The 15961-nt window shown below is 35.9% G+C and overlaps 1 protein-coding gene across 3 annotated transcripts in view; it reads left to right on the plus strand.

Moving 5' to 3' along the window:
* LOC148940695 (uncharacterized) overlaps positions 1-15961 on the plus strand; it is a 193633-nt gene that overhangs the window by 164978 nt on the left and 12694 nt on the right. For all 3 annotated transcript variants that reach the window (XM_089105501.1, XM_089105503.1, XM_089105502.1), the window contains 4 exons: positions 2511-2603; positions 5086-5202; positions 12661-12851; positions 14080-14245. In XM_089105501.1, the coding sequence (XP_088961627.1) occupies positions 2511-2603; positions 5086-5202; positions 12661-12851; positions 14080-14245 (567 nt within the window). The remainder of the gene's footprint in view (positions 1-2510; positions 2604-5085; positions 5203-12660; positions 12852-14079; positions 14246-15961) is intronic.

The raw sequence follows: 15961 nt of genomic DNA on the forward strand, positions 1-15961 counted from the left end.
CGAACAGAAATTAATATGTATATGAAATGAGCTGCCCCCTCCACAAGACTTGCTCTTTATGGTAAAGTTTTATCTTTTTGTTCTAAAATCTCAAGAAAGATTTCTCAAACAAATTTGCCGTTTGATCAGAAGAATAAGGTTTGTTTTAAAATTCTATGTAAAACAAACTTTAACGTAAAGAGCCAGGTCTTGAGGATTTAATTTAGTTCAGCTCAACATGAGACAAGACAAAGATAATTGACAGAATAGATGGTAAATATATCATTTGGACTATATATTTGAACATAATAGGGGGGGGGTAAAGTATTTGGATAGTTTGAAGTCAGAAAACAATTCTTAGTTAATAATATGCAGAATAATTGTACTCAACACATTTTGCATGCAGACCCGCTTTACTTTACCCCCCCCCCCCCGTAATGTGCAAATATATAGCCCATTTTTTTTTAAAGTAATGAAGAAACTAACGAAGAAACCGGCTTGTTCTCAAGTTTTACAAATCGTAAACTTGAGCGTGTTAATACACAAGTACCGGAATTTTTCATGGAAATAGAGCCGGGTTTACTTGTATTTTTTAAAAATGATCAGAAATTAAATTAAAAAAATAAGTTATTTTATCTCGCAGTAGAAAACAACGGCAAAATTTAAAACGGTTAGAATTTAAAATGCGTTTAAAATGGTTTGCCCCCTTTTCGAGACTTGCACTTTATGGTGAAGTTTCGTCTTTTGGCCTTAATTTTTCAAGAACGATTCCTGAAACATAATGGCCGTTTGGTTAGAACAGTAAGCTTTCTTTTAAAAATTCTATAAAAACAACTTTAGTGGAAAGAGCCAAGTCGTGAGAAGGAGGCAATCCCTTTCCTATACATAATAATTTTTGGTCGTGTTAATGTTTGAGGTTGCTGATTGCTTTCAGTTGAAAAAACTTGTTTTTTTTTAATTTAATTTATAATCGTGTTTAAGTAATGCCGAGAAATCCAGCTCTCTCTCAATCACAGTTTACATAATTATCCAGTAAGTTTACCGCAGATGATTTCTGGCTCTTCATTCTCGGTGCGAACAAAAAGCTCCTCCCACTTATTTGTGCACTTATTGTCCACTTATTGGTGAGCCGGCCAAGTGGTTTTGTCTGTACTTGTTCCGTAGGTGATTAGTCTTTGTCTAACCATGAAAAGATCTAATGTCGCTTATGTTTATACGTTCTCTGGAGCACTCGCAACTCGGTCCGGTTTTTTATAATGGGTGAGATAGGGAACGATCATACTGCTAATTATATAAACTGTGCTCTCAATGAAGAATTCGGTAGTTATGTATTATTTGCCACTCACTAAGGATTACGATGTGTAAAACTCGAGAATAAACCAGTTACTTCGTTACTTTGAAACAAATTTGGGCTATATATTTGCATGTTAGGGGTGGTGGTGGTAAAGTATAGCGGGTCTGCATTCAAAATGTGTTAGGTGAAATTATTCTGCATATTATGAACTAAGAATTGTTTTCTGACTTCAAACTGTCCAAATATTTTGCCCCCCCCAATGTGCAAATATTTAGCCCAAATGATATATTAACCATCTATTCTGTCACTTGTCTTTGTCTTGTTTCACGCTGAGCTGAACGAAACTAACGAATAAACCGATTTGTTCTGGAGTTTTACACAGCATAAACTTGAGTTAGTGGCGTATAATACAAAAGTACCAAAATTCCTTTCACTTACGGAAAATAAAAACAAAGCTCAAATAAATTCTCAAGTTTGGAAAGCTTTTTTTTCCACGGGGGGGGGGGGGTAAAGGCTGGCCACCGAAAAAGAGGTATGGGAGATTAATCGGGCTTTAAACCTTTCGATACGACAGGACTGGCAACACTATTTCAGGCATCATTCACAAACCGCAAAAATGTGTATAACGTGTTTTGATTTTTGACGGGTTTTTATTTTCATGCTAGTGTCAGAATCTAATATTAATCTTGGACAATGGTTTTGAAAGATGACAGGCTGGAATGAAACCTGTTTGCATGTTCCAGCAAAGAGAAGGTACGAGTTTTGGCGAAAAATTCAGGCCTTCCAGATAAATTCAAGATTCAAGTTCAAAAAATCTAATTTCACAAATTGTAATTTGAACTTAATCTTAAATTAAAGATTTTTACGAATCAACATGCTCCCTTCTCAGAGATATATTTTGTTCTCGAAGTTTGTATTTGGTTGTGAATTAAGCATTAAATGGGAAAAAGAGCTTAAAGAGGGAATGAGTATGTAGTCCAATGTAAAAACTACTTATACGATTTTCTTCAGATGTTTGTGGGACGAAGGGTTGAAACGCATTCTAAAATATCTCAATTATGTTAACTGTGATGGGGAAAAGGAGGCCACCCAACATAATTTTACGAAGTGTACATCTTAAAGACTAGCTGCAGTTTGACTGCCGTTGATCTAGCAGGATTTTTTTCCGAAGTTGTAAAACGCCATAAATTGGTTAATTCTTTTTTAAAGGATTTTTATTTTTACTTTGGCTTTACAGGTTCTTTGCCCCCGTCCCCTGCGGACTCCGGTGTGTCTGATGTTGATTCAAGCAGTGGGAATGATGATGGAAAGACTAATATCTCTTCTCAAAGTAAGCGATTTCACCAAATATCTGTTAATATACTTTTATAAGCGTTGCCCATGTATGCACACAGGAAGACGGGCATGGAAAAACTTCCTTCTAAGGTCTTTTTTTGAAAAAAGTTCCTGAGACGTTTCCTTCTGGAAGCATCAGACATTCCTTAAACCACAAAAAACAAATACCCCATTAAACCTTTCAGGCTATCCACCGATGAGCTTTATGAGGAGTGGAACAAATTTAGTTTCGTGATCCACATCCAGCACTTTCACCTTTGCAGTCCTAGTACACTCACAGTTTAGTTTTCTCAAATTTGTCGGACTCAGCTTGGAATTTTTTAAGAAACCAGAATAAATAGGTCGTGTGAATGTACGAAAATAATCGTGGGGGGTCGTAGAAATATACCTGTACCGTGACTGGACCAGGATTCAAACAATTTTCAATCCAATTACACGAAATGTGCGACAGCCCAGGCAAAGACTCATGTAAATGTTTTCATGGTCTTAATTTGTGGATTTTGGGATTATACTTTAGTATCTACGTTTAAGGGTGCTTGCAGAATTTTTTTTCCAGCGGTAAAAGGGGCAAGTTTTAAAGCATTCGCTAAGAAGGCAAAGGCTAGAAAAAGGCATTCTCCTTCTTTCCACATAAAAGTATAATATAATTCCTCAATCTTGAAAAATGCCATTTTACATGTTTTGGTCTTCGAGGACTAAGGAAGGGGTGAATCAAATTCCCATCCTGCTTTTCCTATCCCTTCTGAGCACTTGCCTGAGCTCCTTTTTCATTATAGTAAAAGCGAACAGCCGAAAAGATAAAATTAGGAGATATTTCAAGTTTTGGGATCCTTAAATACAGGGTTATAAGACGTCTTCCTTTCGGAGAACATGTCCTCCTTTTTAACTGTGTATATCATTACTAACAAAGTTATCTTTTTTTCACCACACTTAAACGTTTGTGCCTTCCTAATTACGTTAGCTAACTTTCATTGTTCTTAGAATTTATATACTATTTATTATGAAACAATATCAATATCACATTACCGTGAGGTTCGTTGACATCATATGTAACTAGTATGTATGGTGTTATTAACAAAGTTAACTTGTACTTGGTACTTTTTTTTACAAATTAAACTTGTTGGCTGTAATATTTTTATTTTTTAAAATTGACCTTTTAAAAATGCCAAGTGTCCTCTTTTTCTTTCAACAGAGCCTTCCTTTGATATATTTTCAGATGATAATCCTCCTTGAATGAATTTGGATACTTACTGCCAGGAAAATCTCTGGTAATCCCAGGAAGTCAATTTTTGATTAGACTAGTATGTAGATATGTTTTCTGTAATTAATTTTAACTTTTTTCTACCAGATCGGATATTTAAATTGTCCCTATCGACGTTTCCTGTCCTATAATTCACAATGCTATCATTTTATACTAAGTTGATTAAATAAAACATATCTAATGCCAGATTGGAACAGGACTGCTCATAAATAAACTTACGTTTCTTGAAACATTGGAAACAGTAGATTGAAAACCGTAGCTTATAATTAATTGGGCAGAACAGAGTCACTTTTTTAAGAGGAGTGCCTAACCAGGGATTGCATAACCAGCAGAAAATTAGCCATTTAAAATTATCAAATATTGTACGTTTATAAGGTAGTATCTCAGCTAATTTTAAATCGATACTCCTGTACTAAACGCACTCTTTTATAAACCAGTCACAAAAACCCGAGGCATCCACTAGACAAAAGCAAAGATTTTACGCTATCTGATGTCGTATAAACAAGTATTCAGGGGTTTCTCACTCTGGGAACTATATTTAAACTGTTGTTTTTGGGGTTTAGGGGGGGGAGGTACCTAGGTTAGGTTACGTATTTAATTTATGCTGTGCTTTACCACCCACCCACCGCCTAATATGCAAATATATAGCCCAAATTTGTTTCTAAACTTTTATATATTTACCCTATTTTATTATATTTCATTAGCATTAACCAAACTAGCACTATATAAGAGTGCGTTTTAGTACAGGAGTACCTTTAAATTTTACACACCTTATCCATATAGGCGTCAATTGCGGGGGAGGGGCCAGGGGGCATGTATTCTCTGTATTTTAAGCCCTCTACTAGATTTTGAAGGATACATTTTCCCACCTTTAAATTTTCATGGGTTGGTGCCATTCCCTATTCGAAGAGGATACAAGACCTGAATAAAGGCCCAAGTCAAACAGGGGGCCAATATTGTGGAGAAAAAGTATTATATATCACATGCACTTTGACTATCCGGATATGGGCCACTCTTGCCCCTCCACCCAATAAAAATGCTGGAGATTCGCCCCTTTACTTTACGTAAAGTGCTTGGATCTCCACGAGAGAAATGTGTATTTGATAGATTTTTGTTGGTAGATTTTATTGGTTTCTGTTGTCTTCACTATCGTTCATGATTTCTTGAAAGCGTAACTTAATTGTATATTCAAGTTATATAGTGTTCATTTTTCCAGGTTCTGTGGCCCCCCATCATGGTATAGCTCCTGGAAGTCGAAACGTCGGAACAGTTTTAACCCCCTCTGTGACGCATTATTATCGTAATCCAGCTTACGTTTCCCCGATATCACAAGGTGAGTAGTGTAAATTCCGAAAAGTGAAAACTGAAAAAAGAGAAATTTAATATGGAAACCTTTGAACTAAAGTTTGCTTCAGGGGCAATCACAGATCTTAGAAAATTTTACAGAAACTTTCCTCTTTGGAAATATAGTCTCTAGGAAAAAGCGAACCTATTTTCAAATATCATTATAAAATATTGGAATTTTTCTTTTCAGCTTACTCTGTTCTCTGGGGACAACAAGGAACATTTAAGCACAATTAACATTGAAATTCCTCACTTTTTATTCTATCCAAATATTCTACAGGGATGTCTTACAGTTCTATTTTTTTAAGTGTCTTTTTTGATTGTTGTTGCTTCAGAAACTTGTCTAAACATAGAACCCCCCCCCCCGCCAAAAAAAAGAAAAATTAAGTCGTACTTCGCAATAAAAGGGATATATCAGACCACAGTATATAAATTATAAACTATATCTTTATACTGTGTATGAGACACACAATACTTCACACCGAGTTTCAGACCTTTCTTATAAGAAAGTGTATAAAACTTGTCTATTTTGTACACCTTTAGCCTTTTGTACTCTGAACTCTCATTAATATTCAATTGCAAAAGAAAGAAATATTTCATAGTCTATATTGTGGGGTTACATTACTTAACAATCGAGTTGTAAAACTAAAAATCTATTATTGAGAAAATTGAATAATGATCACGCAATATGGAATATTATGTAATCTTCATAGTTGTTTATAATCGCACAAAATAATGAATGTAAGGACAACAAAATGAAAAAAAAAGACAGGCATCAGGCTATACTATTATTGCTACTAACAACTTACGCAGCACCAAGCAGTCTGGCCCCAACGCAGCCACCTTAGGTCATCTCCCACAAGACAACAGAGAAACATGAGTATATTTGTCCGTCAATTTTACATTGGATTTTTGTTCGTCTTTTTTTGGCGATCTAAAAATACGAAATTGACAATTTTGTTAACATGTATGATTGTGAATTCCACAATCAAAACGAGGATATGATTACCATACTATCTAGCGACATCAAACTTTACAATCGGATTGTCAAGTGAAAACAATCTGAATGTCGATTCGATAATTCAAGCCAAGTTTCTGACAAGAAGGTCGTAAAAATTATTGTGTGAATAGCTTGAATTCTTGTGCTGAAACTTCTAATGCTGAATCTTTTTATGCCAGACGTGACTTAAATTCCAGAAATCTCCATGTAATTTTTTGAGTGTCAGAAAAAAGATAGAACTGAAATTTAGAAACATAAAAAATATAAATTGTCATTTAACGCAAACTTGTAGAAAAATTATGAGATTTGGCTTATACATGAAGAAACAGCAGAAAACTGTTGCTTAACAAGTCAAACTGCACTTTATGTATTCAAGAAAGTATTATTTCTTAGCATTTACGGAAAACGATTTACAAACGATACATTCGTTTACAAGATTCGGGTATTGTATTGTACGTTCCTATGCGAAACAAATTGGTTCATTAGTCTTTGGATAAAATTGAGGCGTCTGATCAGTTGGTACAGGTCATTGCTGCAAACTACGGCGTAAATTGGTTGATTCAAGCCACAGTTCATATAATTATCCAGTAAGCTTATCGCAGATCATTTCTGGTCTTCGTTCTCGGTGCGAACAAAAAGCTCCTCCCACTTCTTTCTGCATTAGCGGGTTAGTCTGTTTCCGATTGTTTCCAACAAAGTGCATTATTCGTAATAGCGGGTTTCCACTTGTTTCCGATTAGGTCACAGTCTGACTTGTCTACCCGTGAAAAGATCTGGTGCCGCCTATGTTTCTATCTGCAAAAACGTTCTCTGGAGCACTCGCACCTTGGTCCGGGTTTTTATAATGGGTGAAAGATACTGGATAATTATATAAACTGTGATTCAAGCCGTATGTATCAGATATTCGTGTTGAAAAGGCACTAAGATTAAACTATTCATTTGTTGCCCTTGTCTTTGTAAAAAGTCAGAAAAATCTGATTCCAAGAAATTTTAAACACTTGCATGTAGCGCAGTGCGGGTAATTTCTCCTAGGAAATTGTTCTCAATCCAAGTAACAATCTATATTTGGGACGAAACGTTTCTATCTGTTGAGGTAAATTTCCCCTTCCCCCTCCTCGCTCAAAAGCAATGAAAATTTTGTCTCACTGAACTAATCTTTCTTAATCCATGAGTATGCGACAAACTCCAAACAAACCATTCTTGATTTCAAAATCATGTCAACTGCATCTGATTCACGTATTTAATACCCTAGTTTTTGGTAACTTTGAATCGGCTAAATATACACCCTTAACGATGCATCAAACTCCGGTCATAAGAAAGGAAATAGAAGTTTACGTAAAAAAAATTCGTCTTTGAATCCGTGGAGACCCCGGTAATTTTAGAGCTATGTCCTGGGAATCCCCGAAATTGAATTCCACGGGGGGATTAGAAATCCTGACCCTTTGTATCTATGGAATTTATGAGACTTAGCAGGCTTTGTGGTAATAATTATATATGTAGTCTTTTTCTTTTACAAATACAATGGCTTATTAATTGCAGCAAATTGACACTTGGTGAGACATAATCTATCTCAATGGTAGAACGACTATTTAAGCATTGATTTAAAAAGAACTGCAAGTGACTTTGAAATTATTATCGACCTTCCTAAATAACCAACGTTTCTAATTCATAGTGTATTTTTTGGCGGACAATTCAAAATCAAGGCCAATGACGTGCCGCGCTATTTCCGGGTTTCTAACCAATCCGGTTTACGGTTTTATTCTCGTGAGTGGCAAAATTAAGTCGTTCAGTTCGTTCAACTTCAGTCTTGATGACTCTTACGGCACTGCCTAACAATTTTCACTGTTAGCTTCCTGTGTATTCATTTAACCGATTCAAATGATCAAGCGGTTTGCTGACACTTCCTAGTTTTTGTTTGTAACTTTGAAACACAATTTCTGAACTTTTATGTCCAAAAGAATAGATAGTTCATAAACTTGAGGAGCGAAAACACTTTAAATCGAACAGTTTTAAAATATCTTACGCTAAATTAAGCTTCTGTGTATAATTTACAATTCGTTGCAGGCATATTAAATGGCACTATAATTCACTGTCGTAATTTCGTCGGTACTTGTGTATTATATTGACCACACTGTTGTTCTTGATCTGTTGTAAAAACGGTTTCTCTGTGTGTACTCACATAATGAAATTTGCCAAAATATGATGTAAATATAATACTTTAGTAACAAAATTATGGAAACTACAACCGAGAATTATGGAAAGCAGGCCTCCCAGAACGTTTTATATTAAATACCTATTCTAACCAACCCTATAAATTAAATATCTAATTAAAATATACCTGCATAGTAGCTTGTCTCACTCAAGCTAAGCTGATTATCTCCGAATGCACACAGAGAAACCGGTTTTAAACAGATCAAGAACACCAATGTGGTTGGTATAATACACAAGTACCATTTCGTAAAAATCCTGGGGGGGGCAAAGTCGGGGCCAATTTTCCTAAATCAAGTGAAAATGACATTGAAAACTGAAAAATGAGCAATATAGTAACATAAACGCAAAGATATACGGTACTAAAGAATAACTGACCCGTTTCTGTGGATGCTTGAATTATCCAGGCTTATCTTAGTTTTGACAATGTTTTGAAGCAACTAAATTTCAGCTGGGGGCGAGGGAAAAATGGAATCTGAGGGGGGGGGAAGTTAGGCTCCATGCCCCATTGCAAATTACCCCCTAACTATATTCTAATTTTAGCGGCATAATTTCTGTTAGTCCTAATTTTCCTTATACTCATCACTGGCTATCCATTTTCCTTAGTGTCATCATTGGGTGCGCAATCTTGAGGTGAATAGACAGGTTTTTCGTCTAGAAACGTGAGAATTAATTTTTCCTTAATCTTCTCATTTGCCATGGTGATGAATTTGTTCTAAATATTGTATACTGCTGATGATGGCGAAGAAAGGGGGGACTAATCCAAGTTAGTACACTAATGGTGCCGCCGAGCCCGTATAGAAGGGGGGGTTACAAGGTTTGAACTCCCCTAAAATTTTTGCCCGACTCACAAAGACCTAACAAAAATGCATATAAACAATTTTTGGTGCTTGGGCACTATATGGGCTTTCATTGCGTTTACGATATCTTAAACTGTTGTTTTTTGGGGTTTAGGGGGAGAAAAAGGTACCTAGGTTAGGTTACGTATTTAATATATGCAATGCTTTACCCCCCACCCCCTAATGTGCAAATATATAGCCCAAATTTTTTTATAAACTATTATATATTCATCCTATTTTATTTTATTTTATTTCATTAGCATTAACCAAACTTGAATTTTAGAAAGGCCCACATAATGCCCAAGTACCCAATTTTTTTTACACGTTTTGAGTTTTTTTTGGCACCCCGCCCCCTTCCCACAATGAATTCCTGGATGCTCCCTTGGTTACTGATCTTCTGTTTGGTCGCCGAGCTTGTTAATCATGGACATTCCTGAGTTTGCATTTCGATTTAATGTTCTCGCTCAAAACTCAAGGAATTATTCCTATTTGTTGTTCCAGCATAAATATACTATTTTAGTCTAGTGTTGTCGTCCGTTAGGTCATAAAAATGGAAATATTTAGGGAGTAAGAAAAAGGTGTCCAATAAGCAAAATATGCGGAAGTCTGCGTGTGTTTATGACTCGCCGTTGAAGCTCTCAACCGGTTAATAAAACGGGTAGAACATAAATTGACGCATTTGATAGTTGAACCAGGCCCGTTATAAACAGGAAGCAATTTCTTTTTGGCCGCCTAAAACGCAACAAGTCCAAGTTTGGTCTTAAATTAATTTTGTACTTTTATGTATGCCGTCGTTATTTTTCAGGCTTCACAATTTTAGTTGATATCTTCGTCTAATCGTGCAGAACTACATCATTCATTTTATACTCTCCCCTTATATAAAGATATTGCCAAAACACCCCCAAAATATGCCTTTACACAAGGGAGGGGGTCCTGATCACGACTGAATATTTTAAAAATGAAAGTGCAAAACATTTGGTAATTATGTATTATACCGCCAACACTCAAGAAGTGAAGTTAGGTTAATCCTAATGAAAAAAAAAACATGATGAAAATATAATACTTTAAGAAACAAATTTGGGCTAAATATTTGCACATTAGGGGGATAACCTAACCCCCTCCCCAATGAGCAAATACATAGCCCAAATTATATAATTCCAACGTATTCTGTCACCCGCCACTTGTTTTCCACAGAACGTAAGCTAATTGTTTCTAATACAGTCAGAAAAACCGGTTTGTTCTCGAGTTTTACACAGCGTAAACTTGAATGTTGGCGGTATAATACATAAGTACCAAACATAGTGGTGCTTCTCGCCACACTCACAAAATTTTTTTAAGTTCCCCATTCAATTTTGGCTGCACGCACCGGTAAGTATGAAGGAATTCATTCTGGTTTGGGGGTGGTGGTCTAATTCCAAAAAATAATATCGTATACAATAGCCTAAAGAAGCAAGTAGGTAAAATTCGGAAAATAAGTAGTGTATGCAAAAAATGTAAAATGTATAAAAACGTGCTAAATTTTTTGGATGGAGCTCGGATCTATAAGATCCGTCCGTTAAAATTGCAAAAGTACTCCCTCTTTTTAAGAAGGGTGACCCCAGCTTAGTGTCAAATTATAGACCTATATCAATTCTCCCAATTTTCTCGAAATTACTTGAAAAAGTTGTGCATAAGAAGCTTTTTCATTCCTGTCTACTGGTGCTTCACTTGGAAGCGGTTCTGTTCTGTCTGATCACCAGTATGGCTTCCGAACTAAACTCATGTGCTCTAGTTGACATTACAGAATTAGTGCGTGTTAACATAGACAAGGTCGTTGTGTTCTAGGACTATTTCTTGATTTTTATAAAGCTTTCAACATGGTAGATCATTTTGTCTTACTGGGAAAACATGTCTCTACATGGAGTTCGGGGAATTGCCTTTGAATGGTTTAATTCTTACCTGTCTAATAGATCTCAGTTTGTGTGTTATGATGGGAAATGTTCTGATCTAGCTTCGGTTTCCAAAGGGGTACCTCGAGGCTCAGTTTTGGGACCACTCCTCTTTCTTATTTATATTAATGGCCTTCCTCCATCTCCCAACTTTGATACCCACACTGTTTTGTTTGCAGACGATAGTAATTTTTTTGTGGTTTCCAGTGATCTGCCCTCTGCTGTTGCTAAGGCTCAGCTTCTGCTCAACCATGTGCGTGATTGGTATGAGTAGAACGGGATGCTGTTGAATAGCTCTAAGAGTAGTATTATTCATTTTCGAACCCCATACCACATGTCTGAACCTTCCCCAACAATCTTTGTTTTTTATGGTACTGATATAATTCTCCTGTGCTCTTGTGTTAAGCTTCTTGGTGTGCACGTTGATTATTTTATGTCTTTCAAAAATCATATTTGCTATACAAATTCTATAATTTCTCATCAAATTTACAAACTTCATCATGCTAATCAATTTCTTATTCTCAATGTAAAGCTTTCTATTTATTATGCCTGTGTCATTCCTTATCGTTCTTTTTACTGCACTGTATGGGACAATACTAACTATTCTTCCTTTCGGCAACTCCGAACAGCACAGAAAAGACCTGTGAAGGCAACTCTTCGCCTTCTCCGACTCTATCCTACAGCTGATCTTTACAGTGATACAGGTCTAGATGCCTTAGATGTGGTTATCAAGAAGTAGAACCTAAAACTAGCTCATCGAGCCTTCAATTTCTCGCTTCCTCCAAACATCTTATCCTACTTTGATCTAGCATCAACACGTAAGTGCCAGACTTTGCTTCGGAGCTCTGTTCACCGATTTCGGCTGCCTAAAAGAGTATCCTCAGCAGCTCAGAGGTCGCCAATTTATAGAGCGAATGTTCTTTGGAACTCTATTCCCAGTGAACTTTCCCTTATCAAAAACTCTTCTTCCCTTTGCAGAAAAATATTCTCAAAGGCTTGAAGTATTTTTGTTTTTTTTTTCTTTATTTGTTTATTCATTTTGGTTTATCTATTTATTACGCTTTACTTTATATAGTTTTTTTTTTCTTTTCTCCTCTCTCATTATGTTGAATGAGATTTAAACCCCGCTGTTTAATACTACTATTAATGGTTTGGGTTTTTAATAAATTACAGGACATTTTCAGTTCAGATAAAATTAAGTCAAAGGTTATTTTGTAGCAGTTGTTTGTTTTTGTTGATTTTTCTCGCATTGTGTTTATATTTTTGAGATATGGTTTTTTTTTTTTTACTTCCCTGATTTTTTTTGTGTGTATTCTGTGATTGATACGAGGTCCTCTACAAGCTATGCTTCTTGGGACCTCTAGCGCTTAAGTGTATTTATGTATTTATTGTAGTATTTAATAAATTGAATAAATTGAATATTCCACAATATCCCAAAAATGAATAGTTAATATTTTATATATTTATTGTAGGTCATCCTGACTACGCCAATTTACATCACTTGTATCAGGACTCTAAGCATCGATTTTCTCAGCTACCCTTACAGCAAGCTTACATCCCATATTCTCCTTTGGCATCAACCAGTCTACCAAGCTCACCGACGGTTTATACCCCAACGACTCCAAGACCTCAGCTTACTACAGTGACAGCTCAAGAGATCCAGGTATCCTTTTTTTCTCGAACTAAATAAGGAAAGCTCGACATGCTATGTACTATATACCAAATGTCTTGCTCATGTAATACATGTCACGTGCCTAACCCTGGCATAAAAAAAGTCGAACTATGACCTCCAAGTCATATCGGAAAGATATTCTGTCCTAGTCTGCCAAGTAAATTTGGACCAGCAAGCTACCGGATTCCTAACTTCTTGGCTACCTTCTATTTACGTACATTAGAAAATCTAGCTCTTAACCTCTATCCGTGAATCAGAGGGATTATGGCTGTAGACGAGACTTTAGTAGGGATTCTAAGAAGCATCATTTTTAAGGGGGGGGGATTGCAACGCAAAATATGAATTTGTATTCAAATAAATTCGTCCTCTTTTGCAACAGATCTGACAAATAAGTTTCTGCATAAAAAAAATTCACACTGGTGCTTGGGTAACCTTTGAGGTTTGGATGTCGTGGATCTCTTTCTATTCCCGTTTCCTTCTCTTGATAGACCAGGCCGTGACGTGGTACTTCTTTTGCAACTACTTGGCTTGACATAAATTAAACAATATCCAATTGTTTTTTTTTCTCCAATTATAGAAGTCGTTGTTCTTTGGAAGGGAATTATGTTTTAAGTAAAGGGAATTATGGCTCCTTTGTTATCTACATATGATGCTATTCTAATGAGCTACTAAAAATGTCAAAACCCAGTAAAAACAAACAAGAATTTTTTTAGAGCGGTTTTAATAATTAAGAATATTATTACATATTAGGAACACTTGCAGATCCAGGGGGCGCCCCTCCCCCCCCAAGATTTTTCTGTTGCCCCCTTTTTCTGTTTTTTTTTCTTTTTTCTCTTTTTTAGAATAAATTTGTCAATTCGGTCAATTATCGGCACCTTTGTCACATTGGTCCACCTCAAAATTCTGCTCATTAGTACCCTTGTCACATTTGGCCTCCCCCAACATTTTGCTTTAGATCCGCTCCTGATTAGGCCTCATACTATTATTTGGAATATACCCTAAATCTTCAATCTAGTCATTCGTGAAAATTACCCTTGAAAGTCGAGCATAACCCTGCAAACCAGATTACGCACGCAATACATTATTGGTGGTGTTGTCCTGCGGAATTTGTTTTTGTCGACAATTGTGGCTTGGGCCGTTTTTTCCCTTTTTACACCGTTATTGCTTTATAATTATTGTAAGCTGAAAAAAATTTAATAAAACAAATTCAATTTTTTAGACCAATGGACCTGACCTGTCACCAGGAAGAGAAGTAGAGGATTTCTTGATACCTGAATATGGTCAATCTGAGTACCTGAATTCTGAAAATCTTCAGAAAAGAAAAAAGACGAAAAGATCAAAAAGCCCTACTGATGCCTGTCCAACGAAGCGAAGGCACAAGGATGGTAATTTTTTTTTTTTTTTTTTTTTTTTTTTTTTTTAATTCCTTAGCTATTATTATTTTAATCTATATCGCTGCATTTGATGATACGGTGGCTAGCTCATAGGCAAAGGCTTCCCCCATGAAAGAACTGGGCTTTGCTCAAACCTCCAATTTGTCCTATGAAAATTTGAAAATATTAAAATGTGTGAAAATTAATTTAAATCATCAACTCAAATTCATGATTTTAGTAAAGCCCAAAACTCACTTTTTTTTATATGGGTGATTGCCTAATGCCTGGAGACTGTTCACACACACACAGAGCGACGAAGAGCGATTTTATTGTAACATATTACTGGGGGAAGGGTGTTACAAAAAAGAAATAACGCATAGAAGATGTGTTTATATGCATTTTGTTACGTTTTTATGAGTCGTAAAAGAATTCCGAGGGGGTAAGGATTCAAACCCAGACCCCCCCCCTGGTGCGGCCTTGAACGCACCAATCCTAACAACTCTTCCTCCTAAAAAAATTGGGGTTGTGTATTTTTTCTCAGTTTGAAGGCAGTTGTACTAAAAACAAGAAGACTCTAAATGGGATGCAAAAACAAAACTAAATCATTCAAGTTGGGCTGTTACAGTCAGGCATGTCCGTTGACATTTATATCTAGGAAGGAGAGTTCATTAAAACCCAGAAATTTTAAAAAATACTAAGAAATTACACAATAGGATTGTTCAGGGGACCGAAGAGTCGCCCCTCTCCTGTTCAAGTGCATGGTCGCATTTAAAGTTTGATTCTTTTTGGTTTCTTGTGAAATGTATGAAGCTTCAAATTTCAAGACATGTATGCAGCCAAACATTAATGTTCCACACAGCCTGGGTTGTACAATTTGATTTAAAAAAAAGCTAATTTTGAAAATAATCGAAAATGTAGTTAATGCAATATTTACCTTTCAAATAATTTATATTTTGTCAAACATGTACTGCGCCACAGTTTTGTGGATAGGGTAAGCTTCAATCCTTCAAAAGTTATTTTCTTTTCCGTCTTTTGTTGCGACGTCTTCCGCTTTAGGTAAAAGTTTGGAAATCTGAGTAGTACAAACATCGGTTACGATTCATTAAGATGAGAAATTGTGGTAAGTGAGTCTTTGAATGAGGCTCTTGTCTTAAGCAGGAAGTAGTCCGTCTCGGCTAGTGGAAACATGTGAGAAAATTAACCCAAATTAAAGTCGGAAATTCTTTCGAGTAATTGCAACACTGAACTTTTCCTCGCTGAAGATGTGTGATGTCTTTAGCGTCGAAAAATGCATTTATTATTAAAAACGATAGATTGTCGATAAAATATTTTAAACGAAGCAAGTATTAGTAAATGTATTGCGTGCTTTTCAAAATTGTCTCCAGCAAAAAAAAATCGTCATTATTCTTTAGCATATCAAAATATTGTTAATGATAAATATTCTATTGCCAGAGAAAGCATATTTTTGGCATTAGAAAATAGCAAAAACATGCTTTGATAAATTTCGTCAAATTCTTTTGTTCTCAAACGGTAATGCATGTAGCCATGGCTGCTAGCGGAGAGCTAGCAACAGGGTGCCGTAAAACCAATCAGTATGTAGACACTGAGCGTATAAAAAACATCAAGCAAACACGGAACCGTTCCGGAAACATTTTGACCACGCAAAATAGTTCTCCTTCCATAAGTTCTGTTTTGCTCTTTTAACTTCTACTAAAATACTTAACTCGG

Source organism: Artemia sp. Qi Xiang Cuo, chromosome 19 (assembly GCF_049724085.1).
Source record: "Artemia sp. Qi Xiang Cuo chromosome 19, ASM4972408v1, whole genome shotgun sequence".
Taxonomy (NCBI): Eukaryota; Metazoa; Arthropoda; class Branchiopoda; order Anostraca; family Artemiidae; genus Artemia; species Artemia sp. Qi Xiang Cuo.